Here is a 23687-nt window from a genome sequence, read left to right on the forward strand (position 1 = left end):
TCTAGTCTATGCTCACTTATCTGCTGACTGGCAATTGCAGATTGGATCAATTTGGGACCAGCATTAATAATCTTATTACTTGTGAAAACTACAACTACTTTAAATCTTGGTTTAATTACAGAATGGGGCTCAAAAAGGAAAAAAAAGAAAAAAGAATAATTCATTGTCACTACATTGACAGCCGAGGTGATGCTGAGAGCACGTCTGCCCGCTGGCCGCCCTTCTCCATCGTTCCGCTGGCGAGACGTTCCGCAGGGGCAGGAGAACTAGCGGTCCCAGGCGCAGCACGTCCGGCGGGATCGGGCCGGGATCGGGGCCGGGATCGGGGCCGGGATCGGGGCCGTGCTGCCGCCCCGCGGCCGGCCCGGGGCTGCGGCACCCTCCCGGCCCCGGACCTTCCCTTCCCCCTTAGATTTTTGGGTTTCTGTTCCGCTCCGCTGGGCTGAGCTCGCCGTCTGCCCGCCGGGCTGGGGGCTCTGGGGGCCGCCCGTGCCCCAGCGTGCTGCAGCGGCTGGCTCCCTGCTCCTGCTCTTCAACTCCTGCCTTAACTCGGTTTCACTGAGGGAAAAACAAAACCCAACCGCAACAAGATAAACCAATTGTTCTGTGATGTGCAGAAAAAAATTTTCTACTAGGAATGCCAGTCCATTGCAGAACAAGGGGAGTATGTAGCAGACAGCAAATACCTTTCATTTCATTGTCCTGTTTTCTTCTTCTTACTGTTTTTTTTTAATGGTTACATTTGGATTCCATTTTATCTCTCCCAAAATCTTGAAAACTCCACAGAGTGTCTTTTCGCCGTTTCCTTTTTACACCAGACCACTACATTTTTACGCCAGCTTTCTGCTTAAACACAACTCTGAGCTTCGTTTCCATTGCAAAAAGCTGAGTTAGGAGTACTAAACAACACAAGAGTTCGCTTGGAAGCAAGAAATAAAAGCAGTGGGAAGATAAACTACTCCCTCACAAGTCGTGGTGGGCAAACGGCAACTGGGAGGGGTGTAATCGCTGCCTTTTTGTTTTTCCACTGCGAGGTTATTTGTGTGTCTCCAGCTGCCTCTCAACCCGCCTTCGTCTAGGATGCTTTTGTCCAGCCAGCTGGGATTCTTTAACTTGCTGCTGATAGTGTTTAGAAGCTGACTTAAGAGTCCTAAAGTAGCTCCCTACTCAGCCCCCTCCGTTAAACCGGCGCAGCTGCTTTTCAGGCACCCTGAATGGTGGGAGGAGAAGCGATTTCCTTCAGAACTGAGGGAGGAGGAGCGTGAGCCCTGACGCTTCAAAGGGAAAATGTTGCTTCACCCCACTAAACTGAACGGCAATGTGAAAGTATTAACCAGAAGCTCTGGGCTATTTGGGGCAGTGTGGCTTCATCACTGATGTAGGATTGGTGTACTGCAAAAATTATGAAACCTGAGTGTCTTTGGAGCTCCTTTGGGGCTTTTGGTGCAGCCTTTAAATAAATACAACCTTTGAAGAGCATTTAAATTGTTTATGAAGCTGGCGTGTGAATGAGAGGCGAGACATGGATAGTTTGTAGTTTAGGAAAGCACATATTGCAGGGCAGGAAGGATTTAATGAAACAAGGGGAGAGAATCTTGGTTCTCCTTTGTCAAAGACAACACGTGTGACAGCTTCCCTGTTCCTTTTCGGTGATGATAGTGTCAGATGTTTACTTCTGACAGGTAGGGTGGCAAGTGTAGCATCTTCAATATGTGCTCTGGTCTTCACCTTTGTGAGGCTGTTCCTGCATTCATGCCTTTGGTTGGCCAGGAAGTGTGTCAGTTGTGTAATTTTCTTATGGGTCTGTGTGATTTTCACTTCTAGGGAAAGAAAATACCCCAGGAATTTGGTGATGGGGAAATTCCAAAATTTGATGGAGCGGGTTATGACAAAGACCTGATCGAAGCTCTTGAAAGAGACATTGTGTCAAGGAATCCAAGCATTCATTGGTATGAGGATTTTCTCAAGTGTTTTTGCTAGTGTGAGAAAGGAGAGAAATTACCCATCTTCAAACTCCTAAAATAGGGAGACAAGATAATCTTCTACAGACAGGCAAAAATGAGATCTTTTGCTTTAACAGTTTATTAATTTGATTAAAGTTAAGCTTTTGTTGCTAATTGATATTAAGTGCAGTACACTCATTACAGGTACTGCTGAAATTAACATACGCTCCAGAGATCTTTAAAGATACTGCTTTGGTGTTCACATTGTCCAAAACAATTTTTAATTAAGCAGCTCTGGGTAACTTGAGTTGAAAATAATTTTTTCCCTGTCTTCCAAAAGTGGATTCAATTTTAGGTCACAGTATGATAGGAGTGCTGTCATGAGACATATGCTTGCATATTAAAAGAAATGGTACTAAGTGAAAAGCTTTTCTATTTCTCTTGTATAAAAATAGAAGAAATATAGTTGTATAAGAATCTTATAGAAGTTTCTTCATCTTACACAGGGATGACATAGCGGATTTGGAAGAAGCCAAGAAATTACTAAGAGAAGCTGTTGTTCTTCCAATGTGGATGCCTGATTTTTTCAAAGGGATCAGAAGACCTTGGAAGGTGAGAATTTATGTGGTGTTTTTGTAAATGGCAAGCTGTAGCTATGTGAGTCTCCTGCTGTAATGTGTGGATGCCTGTAGCAAAGGCTAAAAAGAAAAGATCATGAATTTTTTTGTTAAATCCTCTCATAATGATTCATTTAAAAGGCACTGAAAGAAACAGCTGGAAGTGTATCTTAGAGTAAACAGTATTTTCTGTTTATTTACTCACTTATAGCTTGTTGATATTATAATGCTTTCTTTATGCCAACCTGTAGATGTGAGCAAACAGATTATATCAACTGAAGCAGAAATGCTTAACAGATAGCTCTACATAGGCTTATGGTGTCCATTTGTCATCACTTCCCAGAAGAAAGCAATCCTTGGACTGTTTTTCTCCAAATGTTTCAACTATCTCTCACTCAGACTGCAAACTGCAGCCTGCATGGTATAAAGAAGCAAGGAAAGAGGGGGCCAGTCTGGTGACTTAGTTTTGTGCTTACATTTGCAACTGGGCATAGTTGCAGCTGGAGTGAGAAATTCAGAGTAGGAGGAGTTGCACGCAGGGCAGCAGGAAGGATATAGGACTGAACTAGGCGGATTGACCAGAAGTAAGCCCAATCTGGGACTTGCTTAGAGCTAAGAAGGAAGAGGAGGGAGGAGTTTGGTGAGCATTTCTGTAAACAGCAAACAGTATTTATTTTGCTTCTGGTGTGGAATGGATTGATGCTTGTTTGGGGAATACCTAGTCACAACACAAGGCCTTTTTGGTTACTGAGAAGCATTACTGGGGAAAAGAGACTGTTGCAAAATGTCTGTTAGAAATTCTGAGTGTGGAAGGAAGTGGCGTGTGTAGGGAATGCTGTGTGTGTGAGTAGTTTCCTGTTTAGTATGCTGGTTCAGCAGCGTGTGTCGGATCTTGCTCTACTAACACTTGTTCTGTCTTTTCCTGATTGGTCCTTGTGCTTCCCTGGCTTATACTTAGGTCAGACCCCGCAGGAGCTGGGAGACTGCTGCCTGAGGGCTGCTCACAGAGGTTTTAGGGAGTTGCAGGGAGGGAGCCCAAACCTACAGTCAGTGCAAACCTAGCACCAACCTTTGGAGTTAGAGTGCTTGTGGTCAGTACCAGTGGCCTAGTGGTTAACCTTAGGGTTAACTGAGCTATCATCTTGGACAGAGCCTAGATGTTGTGGGTTACATGTGCAGGGTGAGATTTCAGTGTATTTTGGACAGCTGAATCTCTTTCTTCTCTTCTTGCCATAGAGGAAGTTGATCCATACTCTTGTTATAGACTATGAGGGCCCCATCTCTCTAGTGTTCAAAATCTTTTAATGGAGTAAAGATCTGCTCTGCTTTCTTTTCGCCAGTTAGCATGCATAGAGGATGTAGTGGACATCTGTCTTTAAGGCAGGTATCTCAGGAGACTGCAGGAAATGTGAAAAATGCCACTGACCTTGTCTCCAAGTGTTGTGTCAGTGGATAAAGGAGCTTGGTCCTTTTTTCCTCCTGAGCAGTGTCACCTCTGAAAACCAGGTGGTTGTAGACATGGAAAAGATTATTCTAATTCTAAGATTATTTCCTCTCTTCAGTCTGAAATGCAAATTGATTTCTGACAAGGCTATGAAGAGTCTTCATTGTTAGCCTTTTCCCTGGTGACTTGTGAAGCTGTAACTCTCATGAATTTATTTTTCACACAGAACAGCATGTATTTTCCCTACTGTTGACCTCTGACTGTGCTATAAGGATGAAAAGTATTGAAGGGAAGGCTGTTTCTTGCAGTAATCAGTGTAGCAGCAGGCATTTGTTGAGCCTAGGAATTCAGGACAATAATTCAGGGAAAAAGGCAGCCAAAGCTGGTTTTGGATGCTCAGACTCCCCTGAGAACAATTCCCAAGTCAGCCCTCACAGTTTGTGCTTGTATTCAGAGAACTGTGCCTTGTCTGAAGGAGCCAGCTGTCTTCCCTGATTCAACACAGGTGCTGTGTAGTTGCAGCCACGGGTTTCTGAGTGTCCATGGGTTTGCTCTTTCTGTTTCTCTGAAATGTTTTGTGCCAAGAAAGCCTGGTTGCTCACTGTGCTTCCCACTGCTCTGCTAGTGATTGTTACAACAACAAGAAGTAACCCTGCAGTGATTTCATCAAAACGCTTACTCCCTGCGGTGCATTTCAGCTTCTTATTGGAATACTTTGGATTAATAGAGCCTTAGAGGAAGAATAAAGAAGTCTTTGTGTTTGTCAAGGATTTTAAATAGTAAGCGCCAGCCTCTTAGTTTGCAGAAAGAGCAACTTGATCCTATGTGTTTCTGCTTGCAGCCACGCACATCTTGTTTTGCTGCGAGCTCAAGTTCTTTTTTTTTTTCTTTTTTTTTTTTTTTGTCTTGTTTTGCTGTGAACTCAAGTTCTTTTTTTTTTTTTTTTTTTTTTTTTTTTTTTTTTTTTTTTTTTTTTTTAAACTGATATTTCTATTGTCTCTATCCCCAGAGAGCTTACTTTCCCCCTGGCTTTACACCTGGTGTGGCTGCTTTGCACCTGTGTTATGCACATGTATAATGTCACCAGTATCATGTGCAAGGTAATGCTTCCTGTAATAATACTTAGCAGGAGGTGCAAAGCAATGGATGGGCTTCACTTTTTGCATGTGTACCTGAAGCCAGGATTTGACCTTCCAGAATAATGGAGAATTGAACGAATATCCCAAAAATGTCATTACTTCCCTGTATCACCATCTCCTGCACTAAACACAGTTTATCAAACACATGCTTTGAATGTGATTTGAATTGAGGTAAAGCTTTTTAAAAAAATATTAAATGAACACATTTGAAAGTCAGAGAGAACACTAAGTCATCTCTGACCTGCATATTACAGGCTGAGTAATTTTCACCCAGTCACTCCAGGGCTGTATTTGCAATATTGTTGTAATATCAGTATAACTGTGCAGCATCTCAAATCAGAATGTCTGAGTGTTCTCGGGGAGAAAAGAGAGTCCATTTACTTTTTATGCTTGCTGCTCTGGAGCTTAGGAAACCTTGAGCAGCCTGAGGAGTGACTTTGGACTGTTAGCTGTAGAGATGGCATGTGAACATTTCTGATTTAATTTACCGATGAATGTATGTTGAGCTTGCATTAGCTAAGTATTAAATGGCAATAAAGGTATTAAGAGTTAATGGAAAATGGAATACAGAGAGGCTATTGCTTTTGAATGGGACATTTTTGAATAATTGCATTCCCGGTTGATTTGTTTTTATAGATCTCTTCCATGTCATTCTTTGTGCTTTTTCAAGTATATTTTTGTGAGGAACAGATGAAATCTAATTTGCTATATGGCTTGCATTTAACAGATATTTTATTGCTGTGGCATTTTATGTAAGTTATTAATTGCAAAGCACATTATGATGTGCAATTCTAACACTAGCTAATTTGATTACCCTTGCAATACAGTACAATTTTAGGAAACTCTTGTTAGCATGTAATAAGATCTTGCAATTGGGAGGGGGAGAAAAACCCCAAGCTACTTGAACACTACATTTTCCCTGATTTACTTAAAATCACAGGGCCCTATACTAGCACTGTGCAGAGCATGGAACAGTGTTTTGTCCTTTTCCAGTGCTGCTGCTGAAAGGATTGGGAAGACTACCCATAAAGATGGCAGTATTTGGTAGTATTATCAAGAGTGATTAACCCATCTCAGTGATACAATCTTAACATGGATTCTGAGAGCACTGTGTGTAAAGCCAAAAAACTGTTTGTGTAATGATGGGTAAATGTGCTGAGCTGCAGATGTGTGTGCTTCTTTCTTTCAGAGACCACAGATGGAAAGCTACTCTGATGATGTGGATATAAGAATTGTTTCTAGTTTAAAACTTTCTGAATAATCACTGGAGTTCAGATTAGGCTTTTGTGGGACTAAACAGTAGTCAACATGAGCCACAGTTGCTTATCTGTAACATAAGAATAGCAGTACAGTCCAGTCATCCAGCGTGATGAGGATGGTGTTTCATCCAGGAATTGCTATGATACAGTAGTGTGGTCATAGGAACATTGAGATCAGGAGATTAAGCAAAAAACAAACTGATGTATTCAGTGAATGCCCTTGTGCAAATGTAAACATCAACCAGATTCACATATTGTCAGGATATTTTGGGAAAGTTTTTCTGTAGAAAATGTCTCTACTGAGGAAACACAACTTACTGTTTGATTCTGAACAAGGCTGTAAATCTCTTGTCCATTTCCTAGGTGTTAGGTACAAGCAACAGGTACTAGCTTTTGTGGTTCTGACTCCATTGGAGTGGTAAGAAGAAATGGCAGAACACTTCCACATTATACTCAAAAGCAGGATACTTGTCTTCTGCTTTCCACTGATGAGGATTATGTTATTAATTTAAATCCAGATCTTGGCTCATATTGAGATGTTGTGTAAAGTACCAAGGACAAAGTTTTCTTAATTTGTTGTTCACTACCTTTGTTCTCACCTTTCAGGGTGTGTTGATGGTTGGTCCTCCTGGCACTGGCAAAACAATGCTAGCAAAAGCTGTTGCTACAGAATGTGGGACAACATTCTTCAACGTGTCTTCATCTACACTGACGTCTAAATACAGAGGCGAGTCTGAGAAGCTGGTCCGCCTCTTGTTTGAAATGGTACGTCCTCCATGATGTGATCTGGGGCTCATTAAGGTGAGAAAGGACAGCACCCTTGGTTTCCTGCCTTTGCAGTAGCATGTTGGGAGCATGGAGTCCATCATGGAGGGTGTGTGAAGGACATGTCCATGTAGGCTGAACCTCTGGGACCCTCACTGCACTTCTGTAATATTTGTAGCTAAAACCTGAGTCTCTTGAGATTGCTGAGCTCCCTTCTGACCCTTATTCTAACCCTTACCAGCCCAAAACCTGGACATGAAAACTGCCTGTATTGTGTCAAGAAGACTATCCTATTGTGGTAGTGTTTCTTTTCCCCTTTTCAATGTCATTTGCTGGGGCAAGCCAACCAACACTGACCCAAGGAGTAGAATTTAAAGTGAATAAACCTCAGCATGTGATAGTTTGTAAATCAAGGTCTTGAATTCCTCCCTTGTGACAGTCAGGGAAGATGCCTAGCAGGGTTGGGTTGTGGTCTGGTGAGGGCCTGTGTTTGTTGAGCAGCCTTAATGGTGATGTTTTCATTTGAATAAAGGCACGGTTTTATGCGCCAACAACAATCTTCATTGACGAGATAGATTCCATCTGCAGCCGCAGAGGCACGTCTGACGAGCACGAGGCCAGTCGCAGAGTCAAGTCAGAGCTGCTTGTGCAAATGGATGGTAACAAGGGCTTAGATCTGGCTTCGGGGCTGGGATGCTGTTTCTTTACAGGTGGGAATGTAAAGACTCGAGCCATCTGGAAAACCTGGCTTTATGCATAAGAGAAAAATGAGACACAACTTGAGATGAGTGTATTTTTGGAGTTTTCAACAACAGATAACTGAAAAGGGTGTTCTGCTTTATTTTTTCTAAAATGGCTATTTTTAGGGTGACTTGAAAGCTTTTATTAAAGAGACACAGACTCCACGAGAAGCAGATAATGGAGATTTGTGAAATTTAATGCAGGTATTTAATTTGTATTCAGTTTAAACAAAATTCTGCCCTTTGCTAGACTCTCCAACTGTGGAACCCCATTGTGAGGTCTGCTTTTGCTGTATTCTGTGATGGCAGCTAATATTACCCTTTTAAGTCAGATGTAGTACCTGCTTTGTGCAGCTGCACACAACAAGCGTGACCATCTGAGGAGTACTGTATGGTGTAGAGGTTTGACAGCCACCTTTCTATTGCAGCTATCATAAACTGCTGTATAAATTACTGTATATAAACTACTATTTTAAATGTTCTCAAATTTGCAGGTTCATTGTGGTAAGCTCAGGATAGGAAAGCTTTTGGTCTCTTTGCAGTCCTCACTTGGTAAGCTGAGTGACTCCTGTTTCTTCTATGACCAGACTCAACAGAGATAGCACAGTCAGTGGGACTAGTAGGGCTACACTCACATATTGCTGTGCTATTAGCACTTTCCAAGAAAGCCCTCCCCTTATTCAGCAAAATAATGAGCTGTCCCTCTCTCTTTGATAGTGATGTTCTTGTGACACCTAGCTATGGGAAGTTTGGAAAGGGACACAGGACTATAGAGAGCTGTTGCTTAGCTTTGTCCAGGCTATGTTTGTCTGTGCAGTGTTTCTCAGCAAGCATCTCCATCAATAAGAGCTCTGGGGTAAAATTGCTCTGAACTGTTGTGCTTGCAGGGGTAGGTGGTGCTCTGGAAAACGATGACCCTTCCAAGATGGTTATGGTATTATCTGCTACAAATTTTCCCTGGGACATTGATGAAGCTCTCCGACGGAGACTGGAGAAGAGGATTTATATACCATTGCCCACAGGTGTGTTTGATAAGGCCATTTTCCTTTCCTCTCTTTACAAGATGAGTTTAGGATAACTGCAGGACTGTTGTGCTTGTAAGGAATCCTGATGGTTTAGTGATGAGCAGTGTAATTCAGGGGTTAATCATTTGTCTGGATCGCTTTATTTTTAAAGAGAGTGGAAAAAAGAGAAATGCTGCTTGCTTGGGGGCTGGAAAACAAAGAGCTGTGGCATTTCATTGCAAGCCATTGATGGGTTCTTATATTTTGAAAGAGAGTTAGTTTTAATGAGCGTGGAATTATTTTAAATGTTTAACAGTCAGCCCTTGAGTGATCATCAAAGGCAGCCTTTGGACATGTTCACAAATATTGCAAATGCACTCCATGCCCTTGCAGACAAATGGAAAGAAGCAGATCCATGAATTTTCACTTACAGGCTTAGTTCATTGCAAATCACTGCTTGCTTGCCTTTATTACTGTGCTTCCAGTCACTCAGAATGCAGCAGGCTGATTGCTTTCCTGCCCTAAGACATCTCAGCTTGTATTGTCTTTCCTAGCTGTCATTCACCTGTCCTATTAATTTTGAGATTCCTATCACTTGAAGTTTGCATAGCTCCCTTTCTTCTTGGTACAGTGGATGCCACATCTCCCTGCATGAGCACTCAAGATAACAAGATGCATGTCCATGGTGACAGTGGTTGTTATTGAGTTCAGCAGGTCTAAGGACACTTAACAGTTCTACAGCTTGTCTTTGCTGCTTACAGGCAGTAACAGCCCCTAACAGGATGCCTGTCTTTATGACCAATTAGTTTAAAATGCTATCAGCTCTTCCTCTTGTTTCTAATTAAACCAGATTGTTTTTTAACACAGTGTATTACACCCTGGACAACATAGGAGATGCGATCTGGTTTTATTTCCAGTCTTAGTTTCTGTTGTATCTAATCTGCAAGTAAGAATGTTGTGCTACTCTGGGCAAGTCTGAGTGATGCATTTGTAATGTGTTGTGTGATGTGATGTAGTCAGGCATTTTAACTGAAAAAGTGGCATGGTAGCATATATGAACCTGTATATTGTGGAATTTGATGCAAGCATATATTCTGTAGTGTTTAGTTTTCAAAATGCTGCACAGACTTGCTTAGCCCCACAGCAACAATTAGAAGAATGTTCTCTGATGCAGGATACTCTCTGCAGGTGTGCTGTGTGTACATTGTGCCCTCTAAATAATAAATCCCCATTTTATAGCTAGTGCCAGTTGAGTGTAATGGATAACTCTGTGCTCTTGACAGTTCTGCAAAGCACACAAAACCAGCAGCTCTAGAGAAGCCTTCTATTTTCTTTTGCATTTCTCCTTCCCCAAAAGTTAAAAAAATAAGAATTAGGGACATCAATGAATAAAACATAATGTGTTTTATTGGACATTTCTTTAGGACTTTTAGCCTTTCCTACTGCTACTTCTTCTGTTGCGGTTGTCCTTCTTTATAGGTCATAAAAATTGATCACTTGGGGAATAAAGATGCTGAGCTGGCATATTTTTCCTGTGCAGTGAAAGCCAAGAAACCAGTCATCCTCTTCTTTCCCACACTTGTGCACAGTAACACAGAGGCCTAAGTTGTCAAATGTGAATTCCCTCTTACAAGCTTAGGCTGCTTAACGTGTGTACCCAAATGCACATATGCACGTGCCCTCTGCAAGAGAAATTGTTAATTGACTGCATAAGTGCTCATTTACACAGCTGGCTATCACTGTGTGCACACTGTGTCTGGGTAGGAAAGTGGGACACCAGGACACTGCTATTGAAAATATATTAATATAGGTTTGTTGTATTATTGTGTCTGTTTCCTATCAGGCTTCAGCTGATTTCTTGGGTCCCAACTGAATAAACTGCTCAAACATATGCTTAAAGTTCAGCCTGTTGTTAAGGGGTTTGTGCTGTCTGAAGCTCTTTTAATAGAATCCTTATTGTATTTCTAATGAAACTCTATGAATAATATGCAGTCAAACCCTCGAATAGGGAGTGGATCCAAAGGGATGTGAGAAGAAACAGAAATTTGTAGGATTGTGCTTTTGTGCCCTTGGGTAATATCTTTATGATCAAATGCTTTATCACCTGAGACATAACAGACATTTTCAGTGACAGATCACTTTGACAAATATCTCTCAACCATGCTGTTTTAATATACTGCATTTAACCAAATACTTTACTGTATTTGATTGCACACTTCACTGTGACTTGTTCTGTCTCTTTTCTTATATTGAACTCTCTTGGTCATACTTTTCACAGAAAATCTAAGTTGTGTTTATATCTTTTTTTTATGTAACTCTTGCCTGTCTTCAAACAAATATTTTTATGTTCTAGCAAAAGGCAGAGCAGAACTACTCAAGATTAATCTTCGGGAAGTAGAACTAGATCCTGATATCAGCCTTGAAGAAATTGCTGAGAAGATTGAAGGCTATTCTGGTGCTGACATCACTAATGTTTGCAGGTATCTCATTGCCCTTAATTTGCAAATAGAACTGCATGGGAAGTCATCATTTGCATTATATGATAAAAGGCAATATTCACTACAGCTGAAGCATGCTCACAGTGTCTGTGTTTGAGGCCCAAATCTATTTACTGTATTCATGTATTACTGTCATGTGGAGTGGTCCAAATACCATGGAGTCTTTCTGTGAGATGTGGTTTTCTTGGATCTGAAGTGAAAAAAATTATCTGAGCAAATCTCATGTTACAATTGGCTGCATTTACTGTAGTTGTCTGCATTTGTTACTGTAGTGCAAAGCAGATTGTTGGGGCTTTTTAAAAAATCCCATTAGTTTAAGAGCTAGAATTCCATAATCCAAAAAATTCCTTTCACAGAATGCTTCTTTGGGACTTCTATATGCTGCATGTTTGGATAGCCCCAGTGCAGCTGAGTCTTGGTGTCTACCTGAATCTTCTAGGTGCAAGGGGGATATAGATTATAATATTAGTATTTAATTTATTTCTGTCCTGTTCCCACAATTTGTTTCATTTTTGACAAATCAGTATTTCCTGGTGAAGGATAGGTATTTAAAGAAACTTATCTGAAGGAAGTCTATGTCTCTTAAGAATCCTGTCAAGAGAACCTGATCCTGTAAGAGTATGGCTTGGGAATCTTTTTTCTTCTCCCCCTGCTGCCTTTCTGGAAATGTGAAATCACTCCATGGATTTGAAAACTCGGTGTGTGTCACGTAGTAGTGAAATTACCTTTCTCCCTAAGGCTTGTGTTATCCCTTGCTGGGAAAAACCTGGGGAAAAAGAAAATGTAATTTCAGACTGCCTGTGGGCAACAGTGTGAGAAAATGAGCAGTGTTCTTCAAGCTGATGGGCCAGGCTGGCAGGATCTGAGCTGGGGAGGAGTCACAGAGCAGGCAGAGCATGAGGCACCCATGGCCTCAGCACTGCAGGGCCATGTGATGCTGTGTCCGATGCTCCTGCTCTGCCCTTCACACATCCAGGTGCTATGGACAAGCAGGCAGTCCAGCTGGGCTGCACTCTTAACCCTTGCTGACTGTCCTTTGTGGCTACACTGCAGGGAGAAAGTTGAAGTCTAAAGGAATGCAGTGTAAAAATCCAGATTACTTTAAAAAAAAAGTATTTGAGTTTGTCTCCCACCCTGCCCTTTTCTGCTCTAAAGTTGTAAAATTTCATTTCCATGAATCATTGTAAAAGGTTTTCAGTTTTATAGTTTTAATTATCTCTGCACATTTACCATATGCTTAAATGGGTTTTGGTGCCAATGCATTCTTTACGTTGAATTAATGTAGTGATCTGGGAACATGGAAGCTATGAAAGATGTGAACTGCATCTTCTATGGTAAATAAATGCTGTCTTAAGTGTTCCTGCCAGTGGTTTCTAGCAAGAGCATACAATCAAAATTCATAGGCTTGCAGCACATCCTGCTAGCAATTAGCTCCCATGCATTGTCCTGTATTTCCAGGGATGCGTCTCTAATGGCAATGAGAAGACGTATTAATGGCTTAACTCCAGAAGAGATTCGTGCACTTTCTAAAGAAGAGCTTCAGATGCCGGTTACCAAGGGGGACTTTGAGCTGGCTCTGAAGAAAATCTCCAAATCTGTTTCTGCTGCAGACCTGGAGAAGTATGAAAAATGGATGGCAGAGTTTGGATCTGCTTAATCTCAGTGACAGCTTTCCTTTGCTGGAGTTTTATGGCTTTTGTTGTTCTCACTTTCAAAATGAGTTAGAAATCTTTTTAAAGGTTTAATAAAAGGTCTGCCTCTGCCCTCATCCCACCCCTTTCTGGTGACAGGATCTTTTAAGCTGTTTGCCTTTAAAGGGAATGAACACAATAATGAGCTGATATTGTAAACGATATTTTACCTCTGAAGTAGAAAAATAAGACAAACAGGAAGGGAAAAATCATACTTCTGAGGGTAGTCTTTTTATTTTTCAAATGAAGAGCAGTGTTACTTAACTTCCTCCTAGTCATTTTTTATGGCTGGAGTCAATAAATCAGCTGGGGGATGTGACTCCAGAGGAACAGACAAGGGCTTGCTGTACCCCCTCTGCTCTTAAGTGCTGCTTCTGCCTCCCTTGAATGTGGCATCCAAGTTATTATTCTTTCTATCTGTGCTCGGATATTCAGAGCAAAGCCTGTGGATTAATTGGCATTACACAGAGGAAATGAGGATCAGTTTTCCATCAAGACATGGGCCTGACTCTCCTCTCATGTACTCCCATTTGGAACTGATGTCACTTCAGACTGTTATCAGTGTTACCTGCAATGACTTCTGATGGGAATGAGAAGGAAAGAAAAAGGCATGGATTGTTCTTAGTCTGGTTTATGCTTGTTCTCTGAACTTCGTTTGGACCTGTTTGACCAGTAGGCACTTTGACTTAGGTTATAACTTGCACTTTTATGCTTATGTATCATCTTGTGCTTTGTCTGTGCTATCTAAATGTAATTGTTATTACTATTATTATTATTATTTTAGTACTAAGAGTTTAATAAAGACACTAATTTCAAGGCTGTATTTAAAACACAATGCTGTCTTTAGAACAAATGGCTGTGAACTTCCACTTCTGATTAGATTTGATCTTTTCCCTAGCATTACTAGGCAATTACTAGGGACTTTTACCTTTTTATGTTGTAGAAGTGTTCATAGTTAATTTTTTTTGTGAAGGTTTCTTAAAAAATGTATAAATATTACTGGTTTAGTAATATTTAGAAAATTATCTGTATGATCTCATTTATGTTCTTAACTGTTTCTTCCCTTCCTTCATACAAGTGCAGTGATGAGAAGGGTTCTAAAGTCTAACATGAGAAATCTTCTCTAGAGTAATCCTGTCACACTGACTGTATGAGCTTTTCACAGACTCAGCCTGCTGTGAGTCTGTCAGATGAAGTCTTCCTGTGATAGGAATGTGAAGGAGCGTCAAACAACCAGATTTACAGAGAAACATGCAAGATCTCAGGTTTTTGGTGATGTTATGAGCTAGGCCTTAAGTAGTTTGGTGGATGTGAATTGCCCTGCAGCTTGGTAGGTATTCAATGTTTCAGCTCCCTGCAAAGACACCTAGTGGCACAGACAGATGTGATGGAGTAAGAAACACACAGCACCCGTTATTGAATGGGAATAGATCCTTATTTGCTCCTTTTTGTTAGTCCTCAGAAGCTCCCAGTAATGTCAGTAATTCAGCACACTGGTCTCTTGGGCCATGACATGTTAACCACTAAGGCAAAAAACCTGAAATCACATACTTAGTTTGCTCAGGGAAGTGGTAAAATTACATCCCTGGAAGTGTTTAAAAAATGTGTAGATGTCGCACCTGGGACATGTGAGCATATTGACATGTCAGTGCTGGATTAATGGTCAGATTTGATGATCTGAGAGATCTTTTCCAACCTTAATGATTCTATAATTCCTCCCAGGGAATAACTGGACCACTATAGAGAGAAAGCTCTGAAAATATTGCTACGGACTGTCATTTTTTCCTTATGAAGCTGTAGGACAGTTGTTGGGTTTTTTTTGTTTGTCTGTTTCTTTGTTTGACTGCAGTAGACATTAGTGAAGCTACACAAGTCTTTTGTGGCCAGTACCAGAGTAGCACTACAGGGTCTCTCACAAAGAGGCCATTGCTGCCCAAGGAGCTTAATCTACGCAGCCAAGATGTAGAAGGGAGTTGACATGAATGCCACTAACAACTCTGCTCAACTGCCCAAGAGCAGTGCTGGCATTCAGGAGTTACTGCTTAGTAGGGTCTAAGTTCCAGTTTGCTCAGTTTCACATTACAAGCAGCAGTGACCTTCCTACTGATGAAAGCACAGCACTTGGTGAAAATGTCAGTCCTTGGCTCTTTGATGAACCTTCTACCTTAAGGCGTTAAACTTCCCTCTTGGCTGTTAAGCAAAATTCACTGTACTGGGCATTCCCTTTAGTAGGAATTATTCAGGTGCTGCAGTCTTTTTCTCTAAAGGTCATGGTTTCTACCCCAGAAATGTTTTTACTGTACGGGTCCATTCATCCTTTACAGCTGCAGAACAGAAAAGTGAGAGTTTTCAGGCAGTAGATGTTTCTGATGGTTGTGCCCCAGAATTACTGACGTGACTTGGGCCCTGCTAGATCAGGCACCCCAGAAGGCTGAGACCTCCCTTCCCTGCTGAGACCTTTCAGGAAAGGGAGCTATCCTTGCATGCTGACCCTGTCATCTTTATCGAGTCATGCTGGCACACCCACCTAGGTGAGCTTGGAGACTGGGTTGTTAACTCCAGGGGAGCAAGCAGTGGGTGCAGCAAGGAGCAGCCCAGGAAGGAAGGCCAGCCAACAGTGGCAGCAGCTCAAGGCCCAAAGGATGGGCTTATGGCTCAAAGTGAGACCGGTTCACGTCCCAGTGCTGGAAACCCTTGTTAAGGAGACTGGATTCCTTGGAGAGCAATGTCCAGCATGTCACAGCCTGCTGTGACACTGTTCAGTCTGTGCCTGTTTGTGTATGGAGATCATCCACACACAGGGGGTATGCACACACAATAGGTGCTGCTTCAGCAGTTGTACCTAGATTACACAAAAAAACATGTCTTAGAGCTGTGTTTATGTATTTTCTAAACATCTGTGAAGGTCCTCTTGGGTGGCACTGTTAATTTTTGTACAGTACGCGGTCTGGTTGTATGAAGTAATAAATGTGCGCTAGAGTCTGTCCGTCTCGCTCGAGTGGGGCTGGGAGTGCTTTGCTGCTAACTGCTTCCAAAGGCTGCCATACAGTGTGGATCTCTTCAGTATGTCATGGTGCTCTTCCACCAAAGTCCTGGATGGATAGCAGTTAAAATATGGGGATTTTGGATAAAGCTATCAGCAATGCTTTCTCTCTAAATTGGCCTTTTGTTGCCACAAGCTATAAAATGGAGAATACTCCAATGCCCAGCACATGGAAGGGAGGGTAGGGGAGAGCAGAAGCCCCAGCAGATGTTCAGTGTTAGCACCTGATTCAGACCTCACAGAGCCAGGCAGCCTTTTTTATTACTTGCCCCTGGGCTGGAAGTATAATCAGGCTCCAAAGAAGCTGTATCATCATCTGCCTGCTAACCAGGAGACTTTCAAGAGCAAAACTTCTATTAGGAAGGAGCTTTCAAACTTGGAAAGAAGCCCCATGTCTCCTGGGACTGAGTTGATTATTTGAATTTTCTCACTAACTTTCTTATGAAAGAATGGAGTTTCCAGTGTTTCATAATGCTTAAAACATGAAAGAGTGAGCAAGGGAAATGCTGATCAGGGGATTTCAGGAGAGGTCAAATCTTTGCATAGAAAGTTCAGCTCACCCCAGTTTAAAAGGGACTGAAATAGCAAAGGTGCACTGACTTGTTCTGATCATGGGAAAGATGAAAGAGCTTGTGTGCTGTAAAGAAGTCCTCCATCAAATGAGCAAAGGCTTCATGGTACAATCCAGGCATGAGGACGTGGAAGCAGATGAAGAAATAGTGATTTTTTTTTTTAAAATCTGTTATTGGAATAAGCCACCCTCAATCAGATTGTGAATTGAGATGTTTTTTCAGAGCTGTAGTGACAAATAAGTACATGATGAACATGCAGGTGACACCGTGCTGCCAGGGAGCAGGCAGGGAGTCTGGGAGTCCTGGGGCTGCACACTGGTGTAAAGTGGGTGTCAGCACCACGGCAGCAGCTGAGCCCCCTCTGTGAGGGTGAGCTGTCCACCAGGCAGCACTGTGGGGCAGAGTGGAGCCAGGATGGACCAGAGTAGGCTCAGTAGTGCTCTGGAATAAAGCAGACTGCTGGTGCAAAGGCAGGGTGCAGGTGCCGTTCAGAGAACATCTCACACGGCCATTTCCCTGTGCGTGCACGGGTTTCACCGGAGCGCCGTGCGGAAGCTTGGCCAGCGCTGTGGATGCCTCGGTCACCCGTGCTCAGAGCCCAGCTGCCACACACAGCACAGCTAACAGAGCTGCAGCAGCAAGGGGTGCTCCTGCATCCCACAGCACAGGAACATGCAATCCTCTCTGCCTTCTGGGCCTGCCTGGATTTGTGCGCAGGCTGTGACCTGTTCTTGTGCCCCACTAGCGCATGCATTGTCGTTCAGTACCTCTGACAGAGGAATTTCTTTTTGTGCAGTACGGAGCTTCTTTTGATCAGCTGAAGTGCCATGCTTCTACACGTCTGCAGGAAGGTGTCTTGGAAACATTCAGGCAATTTTCCTCTTCTTTAGAAGGCCCCAGCTAGCATTAAAAGCAGATGGGATGAAATATCTTGGCTAGCCTGGTTGCCCAATGCAAGAAAACTTACCTCAGCAGCCAAGGAGGTGCCACAGCAAAAGTTCTGGCTTTGTTATGAAGTGGCAAAATGCGGGGATGTTCCCACTCTTACTGCACAGGCAGAGTTAGGGTTGTATCATGTCCAAGGTCTGTTTCCTGGCTTTTGAGTATTTGTGATTTCTTTGCTGCAGTAGGAACATTTTTCTCAGAGTTAGGGGGAAGCCATGGGGTATTTGTTCAGTGTCTGGATTAGGATTTTGGAGATCCCACAATCTGGTTGGTACATGAAGCTACTGAACCCATTCCCAGGATGCTTACTTTTGGAAAAACTCATCATGCATCCTGCCTGACTTTCTGGCTGTACAGTAAGCAGTGTAGCTTTGTGCAAACTCACATAAATATAATATTTAGCATATTTGTTTGACAAAGAGAGAAATTTTTACTGCCAGTCTGCAATTGTACTGCTCTCATTTGTAAGCAGCCCCTTGCATACGTTGTTTAACTGAGGTAAAAGAAAATGTCTTGGAATTAAGATTTTTTTTGAACTTGACTTTGGAGAGCAACAAAGGTAGAAAAATATTTGCCTAGAGGAAGATACAAGAGTACTCAAGACATAGAGATCTGCAATTTCTTCTTTTTGTGGCTTTCCTTTTTGTTGCACTGCTGGGCTGTGCTTTCTGTTTCCAATTTGTTTTGAAATAATTACCATTGTTTATCCGTCTCTCAGACAGCCTTTGCAGATGATTTGGTTCCACAGAGCCCTCTTTTGCTTGGCTGTTGGTGTTCTGGCACAGCGTGCTGCGTGACATCTGACTGAACAGGCTGATGGCATGAGATCTTCCTTGTGAAGGAAAGGTCACCCAAATGGTGAAGGTGAGAAGAACGGCACAGAATACAAATTGGGCTGGCGGGAACAGAAACCATAGCAACTCTGCACAGGGTTTATAAATACAACCAAGAAGAAAAGGGGAATACCCTCAAGGAGATGCTGACAACACCACAATATGCATATTAATAAAAGTGTGGGTCTTTGCGTCTTCACCAGTGAGCAGAACCTACGTAAGAGGGTGGAAGTGGCTCAAAGGAAATCAATTCCAGGCACTGCCAACAGCTTTCATCACCCAGCCTTGCTGCTTTAAAACATGACAATGTCCAGGGGCCAATTTGTCACTGCTGCTACAAAAGCTGCCTTTTAGATAATCAAATTGGACTTTCCAAAAGCTTGCTGCCCATCTTGAAATCTCTTCAAACTTTGGCATGTGGTGGGACTGGAGCTGTGCTTGCAGGACTGGAAGAATAAGGCAATGTTAACAGTGGTGTATTTCTGTAGGGTCCTGGGGCTTTGTTGTGCTGGGTACAATTTGGGTGTGCAAGAAGAGATGCTCCAAATGCTTATGGGGAGTTTAGATAGTAGAATGATGGGGAGGGAGGTGGAAGGTCCTGGGATCAGTGGAGGAGATAAAACTGTCCCTCTGACTCCCAGTTCCCGACCCTAAAGCAGACAGTAGTATTTTTCAGTCGCTTTTGATTTCCAGCCCCCTAGCATTTTTAGTACTGAGGCTGAAGATCTCTGTATTGTGAATTAAATAGAGCAAGTTTGGTTTTTTTCCTTTAATAGAGCAGGTTTGTTTTTCTTAAATACCTTTGGCAGACCCTTAATTGGGTAGCTATTGTAGCTCCTGTGAGCTACAGATGGTGGTCTGAAAAGCACTGGCCCATGACATCCTAAGCTTGCCTGAATTTCTTATGGGAGAGAATCTATCATGGATGGTGTTGATTTTATTTTCTACTTGTTAGTTTGTTCAGAAAGATGAAGCTCAGTGAATGTGAGGTGATTCTGGGGAGTTTATTTACAGTGTGTTTTCTTCTGTGCAGATTAGCATTTCATCAGCATATGGCACAGCCATTTAAAATAAATATTTGGCTTTTCTTAAATTATGCTTGTATAGAAAGGTCCCTGGGTATGCATATCTGTCCCTCTGTTTTATCTAATTAGACATTTCTGCCATGGTGCTGGGGGACCAGTCTCCTTCCCCATCGCTGAGGAGCCAAGAGCCTGCTCCTCTCCTGCCTGAGGGATCTTTGGCCTCAGCTCAGGGGGAACGAAGCAGGAAATTGGCCCCTTCCCTGTGGGGCCACCAGCCACACACTGGTGGCACTGCCAGGTCAGCCTCCCTCCCTAGACCCTGAAAATTCAGTTTTATTTAAACTGGGAATTGCCCAGCTTAAGCAAATTCTTGGCACCCCATCCAGGCTCCCTTCCTTCGCCTGCCAGGGCAGCTGTGCTTTTGCAGAACACAGCCCTGAGTGAAGCCCGTGGGAGCAAACTGTGCAGAAGGCTAGGGAGGAGCTCAGGCAGTGTTGGGGTAGGATGGGATGCTGGGCTGCAGCCCCGTGTGCCCACCCAGTCTGGGCAAGGGAAATCAGTGGTGAGGAGAGGGAACAGCATTCCCTCAGGCATGCAATACAGATGTGGATGGGAGAAGAGTAGGAAACTTATTTTGAAACAAAGGAACAAATGACAAGCTAATCAGTTTTAAGATGGAGTGGAGCCTGCAACCCAGGAGGCCTTTTATATCTCTTTGGCATATCCAGATGTTTTGTTTTCTCTCAGATGATTTGGAACTTGTTTCCAATCTAAATTCTCACTTGATTTGTATCCATTTGATCTTGTGCTAATAGTGCTGTCTTAACAAATATTTCTCACTCCCTGATATTTGCCGTACATCCCTGAATGCTTTCATAGACTCACCATATAAAGCAACACCTTGTGCTTTGTTGTACTGTACAAACTCCTTCAGGCTCCTGTACAAACTGGATCCTCCTCAGCACCCTTCCTTTCTGGCTGGGCTGCTCTTTATTTAACACAGATCATCAGGAGCGTACATGGTGGCTCCATAAGCCACTCAGCAAGTTACCTGTAAGGCAAAGAAAAAAGAAGGTGCTGTCATGGTACATTCCTGTAATCAAGCAAATAAACCAAGTGTTTGGTTTTCTGACCTGCAGCAGGGCAGCAGATTTGGGTATATTATTATTGCACAGCAAACAGCCTCATTAGATAACTGAGGCATTCATAGGCAGTGGGATACACAGGGAAGTGGTTGAACATGCAGGAGCTCTCCAGACAGCAGCGATAGAAAAGATGTGGATGTTCTGTTTGCAGGGGATGCAGCTACATGGTTGGAGACCACAACATTTTTTGTGGATGTTTGGATACTGCCCAGACAAAGGGGAAGAAAATATTTGCGACCAGCTAACACAGTCTAGGGGTCCATGGCCACCAGAAACCAGGATGAATGTGGGTGTGGAGGGACAGGATGGATAGCAACTGCCTTCTGCCGGTCTCTCTGTCTCTGCCTTCCTCTTGGAGCCCAGGCACTCATGCTCAGGTCCCCACTGCCATGAGTCCCCAGTCACTCTGTGCAGGACCCTGCTGGCACAGGATTCTCCAGTGCATGTTCCTTGTTCTTGAGCTGCCCAGATGCAAGCCCAAACTGCAGCTTCCCAAAGGGAGCTGTTAAGCTTTTGCCACCAGAAACCATATTATGCAAGAAGTGAACCCACTTAGACCGAGTCTGTTCAAGAGATTCCCTTCGTATCTGCTGGTGGCTCTTACAGCCAAGGTGGGAATAAAACTATTGCTCTTCTGCTCCTCAGTGACAGGGCTGTTCTGTGGTTTTTCTGTTGTGTTGCTCTGCTGGGACCCTGTGGGTGTGTCAGCAGCCTGCAGTGGCTGTAGGTAGACAACCACAGCTTTGCTGCTTGGTGACCCTGGGAGTGCAAAGGCTTTGTCTCCCATTAGAGACACAGCAGCTCTACTTCTCAAAGACTTCTTCCAACCAGAAGTATTTTGTACCATGTTTCAACTCAGTCCTTTTGACAGAAGTTACCTGCAGGCTGCCTGGCCAGTCTTTTCCTCTAATGGTGCAGAGTAGTTTTTAGAAGCCAAAAAGCTGTCACACTTCAGAAAAAAAATGCCTGTCCAGGTTTGGTAAAGGACATGAAAACAGGAACAAGGTTGTGTCCGAACCCTGACAGAGCTCACCACACAGCTCCCCAAATGGCAGTCACACTTACCTGAGATGGTGTTGAACATGATCAGGGAAAGACCATGGGACAGGATGAGGAATTCCTGCTGCTAGTCCTGGGACAATGATGCAGCTGCCCAAGTGAGGATCCATGGATGCTTTAGGGGTATGAGTTTGGAACAGACTCACAGTTTATATGGCTTTTGTGGTTAAACTGTGAACAGGAAAGCCTGAACAGGAAACTGGGGACACCAGTGAGACAAAGCAGGATGGGCAAAGGAAGAGGCAAGAGCAGCAGTAGGAGATCCATTCCATCACGGGTGCAGCCAGGATGCACTGAGCTCGTTGCTGTCCCTGATGCTTGCTAGCAGCCCTAGAGATGGTGTCTTCCAAGGGCTGAGTCAAAGACTGCTGGAGGAAGCTGTCCAGACCACAGCCATGGGATGGTTTGCAGTTTGGCTGGGCAGCTCCCAGACTCAGCTGGGGCACTGTTGGGCATGGGCAGCTGGGAGCACGATCAGCCTGCTCTTTGTGAAGTTGGGGTTGGGACCATTTCCATCTGCTCCCAAAGAGAGATGGTGCAACATCCCCTGGCTCAGCTTCCTGAAGGTTTTCTGGTCCCATGAGGATTTTCCAGCCGCTGTTGCTACAGTGCACAGAGCTGGACCATTTGTGTCTCCAGTAAGCTCTGCTCTTTAGCTTCAGTTTTAACCTTGAGAAAAACTCATTTTTTTCCTTAAGAATTGATTTAGCATGCCATGTAACAAATGTTCCAGTATCTCCTCCAGTCTCTCAGGACTCATTGCAAATTTACACTTAAGCCTTGTTTTTTTATTTAAGCCTCGGAGTTTTCCAAGTAATTTTACGTATGGAAAGGAATGTGCAGTTGCTGAGTGTGGAGAACCCACTTGCTCATCCAGCACAAATCCCATGGCATGTTTGATATGCCATGTACATGGAGTTTGAAACCCCTTTGATTTAGGGTTCTTGGGATGTGGTGCCCACACTGGATTGATAAATACTGAAATTTCTTAAGAAGCACAGAGGCTGCACAGTGTAAGAGCTCAGCTGGAAGGGACTCAGAGTCCTGCTGGGCTCTGAATTCTTGAAGACCACTTGACTCCTTGATCCAACAGAAACCTCCCAAATGCAGCCATCTGCAAAAATGTGTCCTTTAAGAGACTAAGAAATTGTCAAAGAAAGAAAGGGTTCAAACTGCTTTCAAGATTCATAAGCCCCTTGAGGAAGCTTTAAGAGCTGGAACAGCTCAGCAGTTGCTTTACATGCCCAGCAGCTTTCTGTTTGTGCATCTAGCAGCCGTAGCTGGGGGCTGGATGCAGCCTTGGGGCTGGGCTCAGGCACGCGCCTCTTGCTCAGAGCAGCTTCAGCTTTAAAGCCACTGCAAAGGTTTGTGTACAAAGTGCTGACTGCAAACATCCATCATGAGGAAAACCAAGAGGAATGTGATGCACCAGGCTTGTTTAGAAACCGCAGATGATTTACAAAGTGTGCTTAATTGGAAGTTTCTCTTTGCGGCTTTCTGACGTGTTATTTTTCTGATGCAGACGTGTAGGAGTCTTCTAAAAGGCCCATGTCTACTAAAGAGGAGTTGCATAATTGGGGATATATTTATGAACTGTATATGTGCAGGATAGGGAAATGACCTGAGCAGCCACAGCAGTGCAGGGAAGCGTCTGGGTGTCTCAGGGCATCCCCAGCTGGCTATGAGGGACCAGCATCCTGTTCTCTGGGTGGAAGAAATGGTTTCCTGTCCTTATCCCCTGGGCATCTGTTCCCAGTGCTGGCACTGCAGTTATGAAAACATGGGGGATCTGAGTGTGTCCACAGAAAGGCAGTAAGGAATAGAAGAGGTGAAAAGAAACATAGTCTGTGGAGGAAGGTGCTCAGAATGAGGGTCACTATATTTTTAAAAAGAAAGCTTTAAGGGAAGTTAACTTGACATTTTTCTAAAAAGTTTATTTTTATGTCTAGTTTCAAAACATCTTTT

General features: G+C 43.3%; 1 protein-coding gene across 2 annotated transcripts in view; it reads left to right on the forward strand.

Annotated features, from left to right (window-relative positions):
- Positions 1-14277, forward strand: part of KATNAL1 (katanin catalytic subunit A1 like 1) — a 37577-nt gene extending 23300 nt beyond the window's left edge. For both annotated transcript variants that reach the window (XM_041416106.1, XM_041416108.1), the window contains 7 exons: positions 1825-1949; positions 2450-2555; positions 7009-7167; positions 7700-7826; positions 8795-8929; positions 11265-11391; positions 12868-14277. In XM_041416106.1, the coding sequence (XP_041272040.1) occupies positions 1825-1949; positions 2450-2555; positions 7009-7167; positions 7700-7826; positions 8795-8929; positions 11265-11391; positions 12868-13066 (978 nt within the window). In that variant the 3' untranslated portion in view covers positions 13067-14277. The remainder of the gene's footprint in view (positions 1-1824; positions 1950-2449; positions 2556-7008; positions 7168-7699; positions 7827-8794; positions 8930-11264; positions 11392-12867) is intronic.
- The last annotated feature ends 9410 nt before the right edge of the window (positions 14278-23687 follow it).

Source organism: Onychostruthus taczanowskii, unplaced genomic scaffold, assembly GCF_017590055.1.
Source record: "Onychostruthus taczanowskii isolate IOZ18803 unplaced genomic scaffold, ASM1759005v1 scaffold50, whole genome shotgun sequence".
NCBI classification, from domain to species: Eukaryota; Metazoa; Chordata; class Aves; order Passeriformes; family Passeridae; genus Onychostruthus; species Onychostruthus taczanowskii.